This window comes from Grammomys surdaster, unplaced genomic scaffold (genome assembly GCF_004785775.1).
Source record: "Grammomys surdaster isolate TR1022 unplaced genomic scaffold, NIH_TR_1.0 126182, whole genome shotgun sequence".
In the NCBI taxonomy this organism is placed as follows: Eukaryota; Metazoa; Chordata; class Mammalia; order Rodentia; family Muridae; genus Grammomys; species Grammomys surdaster.
In genome coordinates this window covers 6,971,019-6,988,549 of record NW_021620988.1, presented here as the reverse complement: position 1 = coordinate 6,988,549, position 17,531 = coordinate 6,971,019, and the positions used below count along the sequence as shown (strand labels likewise).

The 17,531-nt window shown below is 34.6% G+C and overlaps 1 protein-coding gene across 1 annotated transcript in view; it reads left to right on the top strand.

Moving 5' to 3' along the window:
* Hpgd (15-hydroxyprostaglandin dehydrogenase) overlaps positions 1-17,531 on the top strand; it is a 32,436-nt gene that overhangs the window by 316 nt on the left and 14,589 nt on the right. The window contains exons 2-4 of the mRNA XM_028757749.1: positions 90-213; positions 3,455-3,561; positions 14,752-14,848. Coding sequence (XP_028613582.1) covers positions 90-213; positions 3,455-3,561; positions 14,752-14,848 — 328 coding nt within the window. The remainder of the gene's footprint in view (positions 1-89; positions 214-3,454; positions 3,562-14,751; positions 14,849-17,531) is intronic.

Below are 17,531 nucleotides of genomic sequence, written 5' to 3'. Positions count from 1 at the left end.
CGTCTTGTTTATTCATTGCTCCTGTGTCTGTAGCTTGATGGCCGATATTTCCTTCATCCAAGACATGCTCCCTCTTTTCTTGTTTGTAGGTAGCATTGGTGGATTGGAATCTTGAGGCAGGTGTAAAATGTAAAGCTGCCCTGGATGAGCAGTTCGAACCTCAGAAGACACTGTTTGTCCAGTGTGATGTGGCTGACCAGAAACAGCTGAGAGGTAAGACATGGGAAATCAATCCAAAGACTCCGGGAACACACCCTGAGCAAGCAGCAACCTGAAGTCTGCCAGGTAGGAGCAGACAAGGCTGAGAGCCAGCATCTCTCTCTTTCAGGGCAAACTGTGACCTTCTAGCTCCAATGGATAGTTCGAACTGTTGTGCTTCTTTCTGACAACTCAATGGCCATAAAAACTAAGAGAAGACAGAACTGCCTAAGAAATCCTTTTGTTTTCCTCACTTGGCAGCACAGAATGTAATCAAGTCTTTTGTGTATTCGAAGACAGTGCTTCTACAGTTAATTACCCTGTGAGGGGACAGGCTGAGGAACTGTGGCAAGTAGCTCTCAGAGAGCTGGAAGACTTAACCAATGACAATAAAATTCAGCAAGCCTTTCTCTTAAACACTTCAGACTCCAAGTTCCAGGTCATGGTCACAGGCAAACCAATTGCTTTTAGTCAGATTTTTGCTCTGGGTTTCCCCTCTAAGATGATACTTAATATAATAACTGTGTGGCATTAGAATTAAAGAAGGCTCTATCTCTTTCCCCCAATGTTTTCCTGTTTTTCTGTGATCTCTTAAAATAGATCCATCTACTTGTGAACTGTCAGGAAGAATACTGTCATCAGCAATTCATACTGGCTGTATAGAGGGCTCAAAGGATTTTCCTAAAGATAATTTCCCCGAGGAAAAAATAAGGAAAAAAAAATGTGTTTGACAAGGCATTATTCAAAGAAACAAAGTAAATTGGTAGGCACCTTTTAAATCCAAATGTCAGAAAACTTCCCCAGTCCAGTTTCTTACATCTTAGAATACCCTATGAATAAAAATGGAATGATCCTTTAGAAGACAGGGAACCTGAAGATAAGGGTAATTGGATTAAAGAGAATGTGGTTAAAATCTGAAAATGCTAATCTGTCCGATAGTAGAGATAGCCTGTGTGAGTAGAACAGATCTCTAAGAGCAGTCATAGTAGAACATTCTTTCCCAGAGGATAGTTTTATTGATAGCATTTTGATGACATTTAGGTTCAATGACAGTCATGCCCAGTCCCAGCATTCATGCTGCTGGAATAGGGACCAGTATAGATAATTTATATGGCTTGATACATCGTATTTAATGTGCTATTGTCCCAGTATTTAAAATGAGTGTCACTGTCATAAATATACTCCTTAAACATAAGTGATTGTGAAGGGACCTCAGACACATAGTAAATGGCTCAGAAGGCCTATCAATCCTGAGAAGTTCACTCCTTGTTTAGAGACCTACATTACAAAAAAGGAAAGGATTCGAGAAACTTCAGAACTTAAGGTTGCCCGCAACTTTAAAGACTGTTTAGATACATTGGATTGATAAAAAATACAGAGCTAAAAGATGACCATCTAGACATGTTACTGTGAAAATCAGAAAACCAAAACAGCCCAGAACGTTGAGAAGAATTCTAAGAGTATCATGGCGTGTATGTGGCAGAAGGAGCTACACTTGAGCTGAAATCTCAAGGAGATATCAAACAGCAGATGGCGTAGGACACTTTGGTAAAAATCTAAGCAGTGGGAACAAAAAGGAAAGAAAATTAAAGAAAAGTCAGGTGTATGTATTCAGTAATTTAATTTCCCATAAAATTGTCGTAACCGTTCAGAGGAATGAGCATGAAATTTAGATATTTTCTGGAACCAATGTAAGACTTAAGTAATGGATTTAAAATTCCACTAAAAAGTAAATTGTATATACCTATATGTGTATTTTATATATATATATATATATATATATATATATATGATATATCTTTATATATATATCATTATTCTTGTTGTTTTCCGGTTTGGTCCAGTGAGTGTAAAATAAGGCTTGTGCAGAAAATTGACAATGTGCTTAACAATCACCTTTCATGGTAATTGTCTCCCCAAATATGTTTGATGGTTGTTAATAAATCTATGAATTTATTTCAGTCAAAGTAAAATTTGGGTTGATCTGTGTATTTCAAAGAACCCATATGTTCACTTGCAGGCCTGAGAATACATAATGAATAAACATATAAACATAGTTGTCTACAGTCTGAAGTAATAGAGAGAGCAAAATGACCATGAAGATGTATGTGTATATATGTATATACATATACATATACATATATATATATATGCTTTAAGAAGTCTGAGCTCCCCAAAGTTAGGTAAAGCCAACTTTGAACTAACTATAGAGGATTTTCAAGACTTTGATATATCATTAGACACTGAAATGAGTGAGATTCAGGTCTGTGAATCTATAAACACTGTCCCAATTGAACACCACTTTATACAAAGCTATACTATAAAGTAGCAATGATAATAGTAGAGAAGAATGAAATAGTAAACATGGAAGCAACATTAACACAATGAAATCAACTGACTAAAAGCTCAGCTTTTACTTATGAGAACACCAGAGATTCCTGAAATACAATCATAATAGATATAAATGCACGAGTACTTGAGCTAGTTTAATATCTAGCATGTAAAATATAACTTATTAAGAGGGGATATTTGAGGGGCTAGAGGCATAGCTCTTGTGCTAGAGCACTTTTCTAGAATGTGGAAGGCCCTGAATTTGACCCTTGCTGCAAACAAACACAAAGAATATATAGTCTATACCAAAGAGTTCCAATTACTTCTTAGGAAGGGAAACATAACAACTGCCCAAACTGACCTCAAGAGAGTTCCAAGTTTGAGATGCTCACTTCTCTAGAATTCATCAATTTATTGATTACAGAACTTTACTGTGAGTTCAAATCATCTAAGGACTTGCTGAAGGAAGTTTCTGATTTAGTAGGCATGCAATGACCATACTGTGTTTCTAACTCATAGGTAACTCTAGGCAACAAAACGGGGCTGCAGACCACTTACTGAGAACCAAGTTATGAGGTTAATTCTTACCATGTGATCAAATAGATTTTTAAAGATCTAACCAAACCTGGCAGTTCAAGCCTGTAATTTCAGAGAGGCTAAATTAGCTAGAGAGGCTAAAGCATGAGGATTCCAAGTTTAGGGACAATCTAGAAAATTTAGTGAGACCCTGACTCAAAATAAAAGGTGAAGGATGATTGGGGTGCAGTTGAGCTCTTTGCCTAGAAGTCCTAAATTTAACATCTAGTACAACAATAAAATAGAATAAAATCGTAAAATAAAACCAACAAAATTCATTTCCTCTCACAGAAAAGGGTTTCAATGCATACACTGAAAATGAAAATATCCCTCTTTTTTCTTTTGTTAGATACTTTTAGAAAAGTTGTAGACCATTTTGGAAGATTGGATATTTTGGTCAATAACGCAGGAGTGAACAATGAGAAAAACTGGGAGCAGACTCTACAAATTAATTTGGTAAGCTATATTAGGCGCGTTTATTGTCTAAAAGTATTTAGCACCACTTCTTTACACATAAAAGGCTATCATTATATTTATTAGAACAATAATAATAACCTTCGGTAAGATAAGTAGAAATTACACAAAGCTAGAAAGTAGACATTTTATGAATATAAAGATATTTGGTTATTTGTAATTATGAAAATCTCTCTTAAAGTATTAACTAGAGATAAGGAGAAACACAGTTCATTGCATTCATAACCCATAGGTCCAAATGGTTTTCAGATGCCCTCCAAGCTAAGAATTATTTTTATATTTTAAGTGGTTGAAGAATTAATAACAAAAATTGCATGAATAAGGGAAACTCCAATTTCAGTATCTGTAAAGTTTTATTAGAATGGAACCCTACAGTCATTGTTATGTATTTCTGTGCCTAGCTTTTTGTTATAATGTCAGAACTCAATGTTGAAACAAAAACCTTATGGCTTACAATGCTAAAAATATTCACTGTCTGAGATTGCTAAACTCTGACTCCACTTATTTATAAAACAAGTCTTAAATTTTGGGAAATAGATCAGAAAACAAGGTTAAAGAGACTATTGAACTTTGTAGTTAGTAAGACTGAAATTCATTCTTGCTCCCTCCAACTCCTCCTTCTCTCTCTCCCTCCGACCTCTCCTCCCTCCCTCTTTCCCTTCCTCTGTCCATCCTTTCCCAGCTTTCTTCACTTCCTCTCGGTGTCTGTGTCTGTGTCTTTGCCTATGCCTGTATGTGATTTCCACAGTATTTGAAGATGAGTTAGCTCTAAAGTAAAGTATAAATAAAATTTTAAGGTGGAGTTTCCAATTCATGCAATGTAGCACAGATGGGTTGGTTATAACATTTTATGAACATCCTCAACATAAAGCTATTAAAAACCAAACCTTTCTCCTCTCCAGCATTGGATCAAAAACAAACCATAAGTGTATAGCTAAAACAAAATGTTAGATGGATTTTGTACAGAGCCATGCCCTGCTTGGCTCAGGTTATTTTTACAAATTTGCAAAGCAGCCAGTTGTCAAGTACAACACGGCCACTCCATGTGAGAGTACCACTTCATGAGTGTCTTCTAGGGGATAATAAGCTTAAAAACAGGAACTAGATGGGAGTTGGAGAGTTAGCTCAGCAGTTAAGAGCCTGTGCTTCTTGCACAGAGAACACAAGTTCAATTCCCAGAGCACAGTGGCAGCTTACAGCTGCCCATGACTCCAGTTCCAAGCAATCCAAAACCCTCCTTCTCTTCTGGGGCCTGAGGGTACCAGGCATGGGTGTGGCTCCCATACGTGGAACAAGCAAATACACATAACAAATAAAACAGCCATATGATTTCCTTCTGCTCCAGGCCAAAAAAAAAAAAAAAAAAAAAACCAATGAAATATTTTACAACCAAGTATCATACTTACTCTCTTTCAAAATCTTATTTTTCTTTTGTTATATTCACAGACAGCATACCATTGAGGGTTTTCTGCTTTTAAGTATTAGAAACTTATGGCTCTGCTCAGGTTTATGTCAATTATACTTTGACTTTATGATTTGGCTTAATCTTTTATAAATTCTTTTCTTAATCCTTCTGTCTAAACAAAGAGAATTTGCATATCAAATGACAAATACCAGTTTGATCACCTCCCTCTAAGTTCTGTCAATTTGGACTCAAGTAATTCATCAATGATAGTCAGAGCGTAAGTTTCTTGCCATCCTTATTTTTGGTACTTGATTTTTCAAGTTAAACCCTGATTTGCTGCCTAGAAGATATATGATTAAGCTTATATTTCCAGATTTAAAATTAATACTATGCCACTTTCTTTTGATTCATATTTATCTACGTCTCCATTTCCATCCTTCCTCTTGAGAATGTAAATAATCTTTCAAGGTAAATGTCTTCTCCTGATATTATCATGTGAGCAATTAGCTTGTAAAACTATACCTAGGAACAATCTTTTCTTTTTTTTAGTGTTTGTAAATTTAAGCCAGTTAAATTTATTTATACATTTATCATTTATTCTTTAATGCTCTTGTGCTTCTACTTTTCTATTTTTTGTAAATTAATTAGATAGTTGTGAATTTTTATTCTATTAAGAACTTATTTAAAAGCATACTTCATTTGCTACTTGATAAAACAGAAGTTTTGTATATACAAAGACTTGAAAGCTGGACATTTTTAAGAGTATGTTCCTATAAACTTGTGCAAGTTTCCAATCACACTTAAACACAGAGACATTATTTTTGTCTGCGTATCCTCATAAGAAACCACAAACTATATACCAGCAATTTTCTTTCAACATCACGAATATCTTTAATAGTCTCATCAGAAATACTTTGAGTATTATTATCACTTGAGAATGTGCCTCCTATCTTCAGTGCATTTCTAATGAACAGTAATTGTGTCTTTTATTTGAAAACACAGAAATCAGAAACAATACACAATGACAATATAGAAAACACAAAAGAACAAAGCTATTGTCACGAAGTGCCATGTTTTGGATAATTCATCAAACAGGGGTATATTTGCTCTAAAGGGAGTTGGTTTTTTTTAAAGTGTTTTAAGCTATAAATGGTGAAATTAGGAAGACTTGGGAATTTTATTAAACCCCTTTCTATGCAACTAAATCTTCTGTATTCTCCCACATTGAAATCCGGCCATCCTGAGGTGTTTGTAGAAACTGTTGGCATAATCTGTCTTCTTAGCTTCAGGTATTATTGCCTTGACCTTTGCTAACTCATACAGGACTTTAAAATATGTTACTTCTCTTGTACCTGCATCCCAAGACAGACAAACTGACTGGACTAACCTGTTTCTCCAACTTGATTATCACTGCTAGTGTAGTACAAATATTTATTTATGGTTTGGATTCCTCTTTAAAAAAGAAAAAAATCTATACTAGATACATTTCCTTTGCCTTGATCTTGGACAATTTCTCCCTTCTTAATGCTTCCCCCATTAGCTCTCATATCAGAGAGGAACTGCTGAGGTAAACAACTTGACAACCTGGGTTTCCCTTCCCCCTTCCTCCTTTTCCTATATCATCATTTCCTTCTTCCTTTTCCCCCCTCCCATGAGGACTGAGCTCATTGTTCATATATACCAAACAGACATTATACCATTGTTACATACCTCCATTCCTAATGCATCCTCCTGAGAAATACCATACAGCGTATTTTTTTCTCACAGAACTCTACAGTATGTTATTCTATTAGAATTGTTTTTAAATGTATAATTTAAGCTAGCACAAATTAAGTTCTTAGGGGGCAGAAAATTATTTTTTGTGTTCTTACAGAATAGAAGTACAAAGAATATTTTAAGAATTACTGTGTAACAGTTTTGTGTGTATCTCTGTGTCTTACTACATTCTTTGGTGATATGACAAACTATCCCATGTGTTCTTGCACTTGCATTACTTACCAAGACTGCATCTTTCTTATTCTTCACCTTGCTGATCTCCTCAGTCTTCACATAAAAGAAACACTTAAACACCATCCAGTCTATTGTTTCACAAGTCATTTTTGAGCTTCTTCCTTTGTACTGTCATGCATCAGTGTCATTTGCAGCCCTCCCCGCTGCCAGAGCTCACCAGAACTGTTCTAGATCGTCACGAAAGCTCATTCTGGCAATAGATCAATATCTATTGATCAAATCTATCATAACTTTGAAAATTGGGAGGTCCATTTTATAATGTGATTCCTTTAACATTTTTGAGATTTAGTAAACATAAACTATTCATCTCTCTGTAGATGAGAAATACAATCTAGTTTAGATGCATAATTAACATATACTGAACTCTTTAGTATAGTCAAATAAAAAACAAAATAGAAAGCTGTTGTTGATTTTCTTTCCAGAAACACAAGTTTCCACTTTTTTAGGAGGGAAGATGAATATTTAGAATTAGTCAAAACTTAAGTTTAGCCTTAAATCTAAAAACTCATGAGCTCTTGATTTATACCTCTGACCTTGAATTTTACTGTTTGTGAAAGAAGCTAAACTGCTTGCCTTTAAGGATATTTCAGGTTAAATAGATCACAATCTTTGTGAAGAATACAGCTGAGTGTTACTGCATAGACGTTCAATAAAGCATGTTTCTGCTCTAAGTGACAGAATACATATTTGTGCGCCATCTCTGTTTCATACTAAATGGATTCCTCTGCCTTTATCATGCCTCTAATAAGAAAATGAATTGAGAGAATAGGTAGAAATTTTGCTGCTTAAAAACACTTTAGATATAAGTTTATTATAAATTCATCAATGATAACTTAAATAATAGATAATTACCATGCTGTTTGAGTTAAGACCAGGTGGAGGTCAGCCATATGGCAGATACCAGACAAATGATGGGGAAAGTAACTTTAGAGAAAGTGAAAAATCTCAAAGTATCAGGCAAAGCAGACTAGACTCTAGCCAACACTCAAAATAGAAAGTTACTTCTTTCTGAGCCAGGACTCAGAACTATGAATAGGCCCAATAGAACCTCCTGGTGGCTTCTAGGAGCTGCACTTGGGGTGGGAATTTGGGGAGGCCAAAATACAGTCTTATCAAAGACTAATTACTCATCATCTCTCTTTAATTTGCTCAAAGAAGCATTGTTCTTAATGTGTTTCCTTTTGTTGGCTCCAGACAACTGAAGCAAGTAACTATTTGCCCCCATTGATACTCTATAGCAATGAAAGTTATTGTTGAAGTATATTGGGAAGAGTTTGCTACATTATAAATATCTCTAGCAAAGTGATAGACAATGTTTACCACTAAGACAAGGAAAGACTAAAAAAAAAAAGAACTTAGACATGAAAAATTAAACAATGAAGGGGATTTCAGAAAAATAATCATCTCTATTAATATTCTTTGCGAACTGGCCTAGAGAAAATGCATGGGCCCTAAAAAGCAAATTTGTATGATTCAGATGCCAGAAAATTCTCACTGCATTGTAGTGTAAAATCCATAAACTATGAACTACCTCAGAGTGAATGGAAATGTGGTAAGGGAAATGAAGAAATGACACATTAGGAATTTCAGTAGTGAAAAAAATTATCTTTCTGAGTGTTCATGTGGGTGTGTCATGAATGTGTGCTGTAGAAATATGCAATGACTAGTAAGAAAGGAAGCATATAACTAGGATATTATCACTTGTCAATTTTCCTTTGTTAATAGAGAATTAATCTCAGTACAGGGGAATTGAAAAGCATGTGATAGAATACTGAAATTAGCAAAAAATTCTAACACTTGGAATAGGTTATGATTATAATATTGATATTATATATAAAAGTTGTCTCTTTATAACCAAAAGTATTGAATAAACATTACAATTTGATCATTTTTGTTAGCAGTTGACGAATTTCTTCTTTTTCAATTTAAAGAGATTTTTTTTTCTTGGAGTGAAAAACTTAATTTTAGCTACATTCACAATGTACTTTAAATAAGAGTACAAAGCCAATTTATATTCTGTTTAATATTGGTACATATAATTTTATCTGGACATTTGATTCGATGATCCAATACATAACAGAAAATATTGCAAAAATTCAAGAAATACTAAAAAGAAATATTTCACTCCATGATCTTTCTAAATTTTCATTGTGTGTGTGTGTGTGTGTGTGTGTAATCTGGAACAAGGAAAATATTGTTACAATACTGAAGTGAAAATGCCATTTATGTACAGCCCAAACATTAATTATTACTTGATGTTTCTTCCATTAACACTTTCACTTAAAAACATTACTGTTTTTAAACTTACGTGGCTGAGTAAAATATTCTCCCTCAACCCCCAGAAAATATGGAAATGAATCTTCCTTTGTAAAACTGTAAAACTAGGGAGATGGAGAAATGGCTTAACAGTTAAGGGCACTGGGGTGCTCTTACAGAGGCTACAGGTTTGGGTTCCAGAACCATATAGAGGCTCACAAGTCTATGTAACTCCAGTTCCAGTGACGTGATGCTGATGCCCTCCACTGACCTTCAGAGGTACCAGTCACCTGCATGGTACACATACATACTTGTAGACAGACATTCATACACATAAAATACAATAAATATATTTTCAAAGACTTTAAAATCGAAGCTTAAACTTTTATACATTTCTTGTCTTTCTACATCTTGAAGATTTTGAAAACATAGAAGCAATATGCCAGCAAAAGCTTTAAATATCAGGACAAAAGCATACACTGATAAATGTAAGCTAGACCCCTGCTCAGTCTTGCCGAAGACTTGGGCAGAAACTAACAGAATCTAACTGATTTCAGTAATTCCAACCATTTACATATTTGTTTCCTTCTTATATATTCCAGTATGATTTTCTTTTTTTCCTTTAAAGAAGAACTGTAATAATTTAACCATTCTCAAACTTCACCTGAAAATCCCTTAAATGAATCAAAATTCCAACTTTGTTGCTGTTGCAAAAATACTGTTAGAAAAGGGGTGTGTCCCTGAGCGCTTGCTAAGAAAGGATGCTTTAAAATGAAAAAAAGGCACACAGTAACATGGACTCACTGTCTGAGACCATTGACCTTTTCCTATTCATTTCTGTATAATGCAAGAATTAAGTTGTCAAAAGTGAATTTTCACTTTTTTTCAAGCATGAGATCAAAGAGAAGGAAAGAAGAAAAATATTGTCAGTTTTTTTCTGGAGTTATTTTGGATAGTAGTAAATTCTTAAAAGTCAAAATAAAAGTGGAAAACGTTCCTACTGTAGGATGCGAGTAGACTAACATTAGGCTATGAGGATGACTCCATTTGAACGTGGAAGGACATAAAGTATGAGATATGTCTAGAGACCATGTCCACATGGCAGAAAATCTTCACTCAAACTAGAACTAGAAAAGAGTTACATGATGTCGCCAGACGGAAGGCCACAGGATTATCCGATACTGCAAATCAGTGCTGTCATTATAATCCACTCTCATTTCACCTTACCAACTTGCCATGGCTCACACTGGTTTTACAGTCACGATGTTAGTAGCATGGCTGTGCTTTACAATATCTGAACATTTACAAGAAATGCCAATGGGGATAATGTAGCCATTTCTTTATGTCTTTCTTAAGAACAACAACAGCAACAAAATTTCACCAGATTCTATTCTTTACCACCACATCCAACTGTCCAACCTCAGGTCTCCCTTAGCCGGAACTGGGCTATATCCTTGTTCTCAAACAGAACACTATAAGGAAGAATGGAATTTCCCAGACTGAATTTTATCAGCCAATGTCTACACTAGTTCTAGGGAGGTCACATTCTTCTGAGTTACATGTAAAAGATACACACAGATGTAAAATAGTTTATGCCTGCAATGCCAGCACACAGGAAGATGAGGCAGGAAAACTTTCTTGGCCAACCTGGGAAAAGCACAGAAGACCCTGAATAGGCAACCCAGTCCTGAGAATGATGGTTGAAGTATCATGATAGTTGATTTCAAATTATACTCCAGAGTTATCGTAACAAAAGAAAAAAAAAACCAGAATGAAACTAAGACAAAACGGGTATGTAGATCAATAGAATAATAGAATAGAATAGAATAGAATAGAATAGAATAGAATAGAATAGAATAGAATAGAATAGAATAGAATAGAATAGAATAGAATAGAATAGGAGAAGTCATATTTATACCCTCATAGATGAAACTATCTGAATTCTTCCAGGGATGGTAAAGACATACACTGCAGAAAAGACCCTGACCAAGTGGTGTTCAGAAAACTGTGTGTATACATGTAGAAGATTAAGATTAGATCTCTGCCTTTCATCCTGTTAAAAAAAAAAAACAGTGCAAAATGTATCTGAGACCTTATTAAGACCTAAAACTCTGAAGGTGTTAGAAGAAAAAACTGAATAAATAAGATACATACACAAGAATTCTCTGAAAAGGACTCCAATACTTAGGAAATAATAATGATAGATAGGTAGGACTTGTGAAAGTCAAAAGTTTCACAGCAAAATAAACAACCAAGTGAAGAGGTAGCCTACAGAATTCAAAAAATCCTAATTATTTATCCAGTGCAGCAGTTTTCAACATGTGAGTCATGATCCCTGTGTGGGTCAAACAATCCTCTCACAAGCGTCACATATCAGATATCCTGCACATCAAGATATTTACACTAAGAGTCATCACAGTAGCAAAATTACAGTAGTTAGGAAATATCAACAAAAATAATTTTATGGCTGAGGGTCATTACAACATGAGGAATTGCACTAAAGTGCCACAGTATTAGGAAGTTTGAGAACCACTGCTCTAGTGTCCAGAAGATTAGTAACCAGAATATATCAAGAACTCAAAGAGAAAGCCATAATCACAAAGTAAAATATAAGACATAATCAATAAATGGATTGATGAAGTGAACAAATAATACTTGAAAGATGAAGTTCAAATATGACCCACAGACAGAAAACAAACATTTAGCACTCTTAGCCACCAGGAAAATGCAAATAAAGACTACACTAAGACTCCATCGTGTCGCCACAGTCAGAATGACTGTCAAAAAGAAAGCAAATAAAATAATGTTTACAAGGTTGTAGGGAACAGGGAGCCCTTGTACTCTGCTGATAAGAATGCATATGCTCGTAAAGGACAATTTAGTTTTCACCAAGGGACTCTCCCTGAAGAAACTGATTACCTGTATGGGTAGGCTGCATGCTCAGAAGTAGATATGACCACAGAAAATGAACTTGGCAGCAGTTTTCGAGGTTCCTTGTCTCAGTGTCATTTCAGGGCTTTTTTACTTTATTTTTAACATTATATCTTAATTTTATTTTATAATATATAATATATACACATACTACATTCTGTGTGTGTGTGTCTGTGTGTGTGTGTGTCTGTGTGTATACACATTTGTCTCTCTTTTTACCCTACAGGTTCTTTCAGTATATTTTATAGCTTCCAGTTTGGTGGTTTTTATGGGATTCCTAAGTATATAAATAAATGAGTCTCTGAGTCTGTATCTGGTTTTTGTGCCTTTTCTTGGGCTTTTTTCTTCTGTTTCTTCTGTCCTATTTCAATATGTTAGTTATTGTGTTTTCTTTGTATTTTATTATATTATATTAATTATATTATAATCCATTAAAATCTTGTTTTTTAATGAGAGAAAGAAAGGGGATGGATCTGGATAGAAGAGAAGGTTTTGAGAAACTTGGAGAAATAGATGGAGGAGAAAATTGTGATCAGGATTTATTATGTGAGAAAAAAATCTATTTCAATGAAAGGTAAACAATGTATGTGCAATAACAGTGAAAACAAGCCATGATTTTTTTAATCACTATTGTCAATATTGAATTACTATGTTGTACAGATCAGATGTCTTAAAATGTACATCAAGTTTTGTAAGCACATCTCCTGGTTAGCTTTAACAGTCAATTCAACACAGCTTAGAATCCTTTGAAATAAAAGACTCAACTGAGGAACTCCCTTGATCAGAGCAGATATGTGGCTATATCTGTGGTTTGGTTTTTCTTTTTCCAATTAATTAGTAGACAGGCTCAGCCTTCGGTGGGCAGTGCTATCCCTAGATGGGTGGTCCTGCACTACATAAGAAAACTAGACGAAGATAAGCAAAACCTATGAGTTTGAAAGAGAGTTGGGAATGTATCTAGGTTACATAGGGGTATATAAGAAGAAAAGGGAAGGGAGAAATTTTGTAATTAACTTATAATCTCAAAAATAAATGAAATAATGTTATAGATACATCATTTATTTTGTTTTCAAATATTTAACATATATATATATATATATTTAATATCCATATATTATTAAAGCCAAACAAATTAATGAATTGATAACCTAACAGATACATATTTGAAAGTGTTTGTGTATAATATTAAGAATATATGAAACTTTCTCTCTTACTATTCTCCTGCATATAGTAAATTATCCTTGAATAGTCTTCATTCCACACATAAACTTGTAAATATAAGGGCCTATGTAAGCAGCCATACGTAGACCCTGTATACTGGTTTGAATAAAAATGATACTCTTTTTAATTTAAATAGATGAAATAAAAGTTCTTTGTTTAACAAGGAAATGAGGATGGGAGTCATTATATAGATATCTCAAAACAATCAAAACAAAACAAAATACCCTAAAAGTATTTAGTAGGAAAGTAAAAGTATAGCTACCAGATGGCCTACTTCTATGGCTCCTGGTTGTATACCCAAAGTTTTCTTAAGTCAACATACCACAAAAATATCTGCCACTACCTATTTATTACAGCATTACTGAAAATAGCCAGTTAATCTGCCTAGGTGCCCAGCAACAAATGAGTGAACAATGAAAAATGTAATACATAAATGCAAAGGATTCATTCAGAAAGAAGAAGGAATTTATGTCCTTGGAGGAAAATACACCAAACTCAGAAAGAATACCACATGTTTTATCTTATTTGGGAAATCCTAGATTATTTATAGAAACATTAATATATATGGGGAAGGTTTGTATGCTCATATGTACATACATACATACATACATACATACATACATGCATACATACATACATATGTACATGACATCAAGACATTAGGGAACTTGGAGAAAGTATTAGCAGAAGAGGAAAGAAGAGAAAGAGAAAAGAATGAGGGTGAAGACATTCAAAATATATTACACATTTATGAGAACTTGTCATTATTGACTTACATTAATAAAATTTAAAATTATTCAATGAGCAACACATAACACATAAAATGAAATACATACATATTATATATAATATATAATGTTATTTGTCATTTTCTCTGTATACTAATATCTGTGTCTGTGTAGTCAGTTTTGTCCGTTCTTCTGTAATGAAAGAACCATGACAATCATACAGTGTAAGTGAATATAGACTGCTTGCGGATGGGAAGCCCATGCTGAGAAGAAACTTTTTGTCTTTAATATGTAGAAAAGAAAACAGAATGAATAGGACTGTTATAGGCTGGTTAGAGTTGAATCAAAGAAGAAAACACTGTAAGAGTAGATCTTAGAACATAAGAATCACATTTTGGGCAACTAAGTTAAGTGAAAGTATGTAGAAATATGATAGCTATACTAGTGTTAGGCAGACAAAAAGCAAATCATGATCAGTTAAAACTTTAAAACATGAGAAAGCTCTCATTAATTATTGAAGATCTCCCTATATGCCTGACTTAGCAATGTCTTTGGTATGTGGGCATATGATAAAAGTATGATAAAGCTGTATCACTATTTCCACTTGTGTTCCTGGATTAGGTTTCTGTTATCAGTGGGACCTACCTTGGTTTGGATTACATGAGTAAGCAAAATGGAGGAGAAGGTGGCATCATCATCAATATGTCTTCATTAGCAGGTAAGGACAATTCCTATTTGAACCGGAATTTTTCATATTGGTCATTTGGACCACAAAAGTAAATCTGTGAGATATATTATGAACCATCAAGTCAAGATTGAATTGAATCTGATTTTTTGTTTATTTTCTTAATGATTATTTAGATTTTCCTATACATAATGCAAAAATTTTGAACATGTCTGATCCTTTTCAAAGTTCTCTCACCATGAAATTGCTTTAGTGTGTGTGTGATTATGTCAGTTTGCCTCCATGTATGTGTTTGTATATCTTTATGTGTATAGGTGTGTATATGTGTGTCTGTATGTGTTTGTATGTGTATATGTGTGTCTGAGTGTGTGTGTGTGTGTCTGTTTGTATTTATGTGTGTATATGTGAGTCTGTGTGTGATTGTGTGTATGTGTGTATATATGTGTCTCTCTCTGTTTATGTTTTGTGAATGTATGTTTCTGTATATATGTGTGTATATATGTGAGTGTATGTATGTGTGTGTTTCTCTGTGTGTGTATCTGTGTTTGTGATTGTATTTGTGTGTGTATGTTTCCACTTACTATTTTTCAAAGGTTATTCTAACATTTCCAAATAGTAATACATGTGAAATAACTTTTGACAGGGTAAAAAAATAGTAATGTGGTATGAAGTGACCTCTACTCCCTTATGAATTCAGTAAGAGTGTGTAATTTAAAACATGACATTTGTACTAGATGTTATATGGCAAGCTGTTAAAACAAATATATCCAAACACACCCTAGTTTCAAAATGTAAAAAGTTTAGTCAGCACCTGTATATTATCAAGAGCAAGAAACTGCTCACATTTTCATAGAACCGTTCATCATCAAAAGCAGTGAAGGTAGGAACTCACAAAGATTAGGAACCTGGAAGAAGGAGCTGACGCTGAGATCATGGAGAAGTGCTGCTTAGTGGCTTGTTCATCATTGCTTTCTTATAGAATTCCTGGATACCTATTCTATATGAGCAATCTGGAAGGTCTAGCTGACAATGGAGCTTCTAGACTTGCTCTGCAATGATTAGACTCCTTTCTGCCGAGGAAAAGGAAGAAAGGAACTTGGGGAACACATTACAGCTCGTCTAACACCACCCAAGCCTTGGCAGACCTCACTGTGCTCACATTACAGTGTACAATCTGATCCCATGGCTCATCCAGCTACATGAAAATCTGGAAAATGTACTCTAGTTGAACATATAATGCTGATTTCAGCTGACAGCTTCCCTTTTGCCATATCAAAAGATTGGAAAATTGACACTACACAAGCAATCCAAACGTATTTTTTCATTCAAAGCAAAATGGTTTACTATCAGCTAAACATTGTGTTCTTCAATAACAGCCAGGAATATCTAGAGCAACTTAGTCAAGAAACTAAAGTCTAAAAACTACAGTTAGGGATGGATATGTTGTTTGACACCGTAACACCAGCACTTGGGGAAGCTAAGGTAGGGGGTTTGAGAGTTAGAGGTCAGTTTAGCCAGCAACAGTGCCCCCTCTCAAAAAAACAAAAAAAGCAACAAAAATTCTACAGAAAATCCACCAATGCTTCTAGAAGGAAGGGTGCAAGTGAAGTCATAAGATTTATGAAGCCTGATTTCCATTGACAGCAAGTCTAAACTATTCACTTACAAAAATAGGAAGATCTTAAATTACCTGCTTTGTCTCAGTGTGGTAACTTCAGGTTAAGAATTAACACACACACACACACATACACACACACATCACACAGCTGTTCTTTCTACCTCTAGTAGTGTCGGTGAGGCAGGAGTGGCCAGCAGTAGTATTTGGAGCTGCCTCTGACTCAGTTAATCCCTAATTCTCAGAATTTTCCTGTTTTCTCCAAGAGTCATTATCAGGTGACCCTTGAGCCACTATAAAACTACCACTGGTATATTTATAAGTACCCTTCTTTAGGAACTCTGAAATGAGACTCGTGTCTTATTTTCTGGGTTGTTTAAAGTCAGAATTGCATGCCTAACATGATTACAAAGCTAATGATATAAAGCACTAAGGATAATTGGGTTACTTTGTCTCCTATGATGTCTGCTTATGAATGCCAATGGTTTATTTCTACAGATACACTAGAAGGAGAGCACATGAACCATACTTAAAAAGTAGTGCATGCTTTAGAAAGATACAAGTCTTAGTTGTATATACGGCTAAACTCTAAAGACAAATTGGCAAAGCTGATTTTATAGTATTTATTGAGATAAAATTATAAAAAAAACTATGTAAATCGTTAGTGAATTAAAAGGATATTTCCTATTTTCTTGAAACTACAAACATATGAAGCCTGAGGTTGTGATCAATTGATAATTCTGATCATTGATAATCAGTAAGTATATCCTCATTGTACAGGCCTATAATCTCAGCACTCAGAGTTTAAGACAGAAAGATCACAAGCTCAAATTCTGCCTGGGTTAGACAATAAGATTAAGAATAGCTTGTGTAAATAAGTAAGACCATGTCCCAAATGTTACTTTTAAATAAAAGATGTAAGGTGGACATGTAACTCAGCAGCTAAAAGCCCTTGCTGCTCTTGCATAAGAGGAGAGTTCTGCCAGGCAGCTCACAGTTAAAGGCAACTCCACTTCCAGATGTTTTAGCCTCTGCAGGCATCTGAAAGCAAACATGTGCCCTGGATTGCTGTTCTCCCTCTCCCTCTCCCTCTCCCTCTCC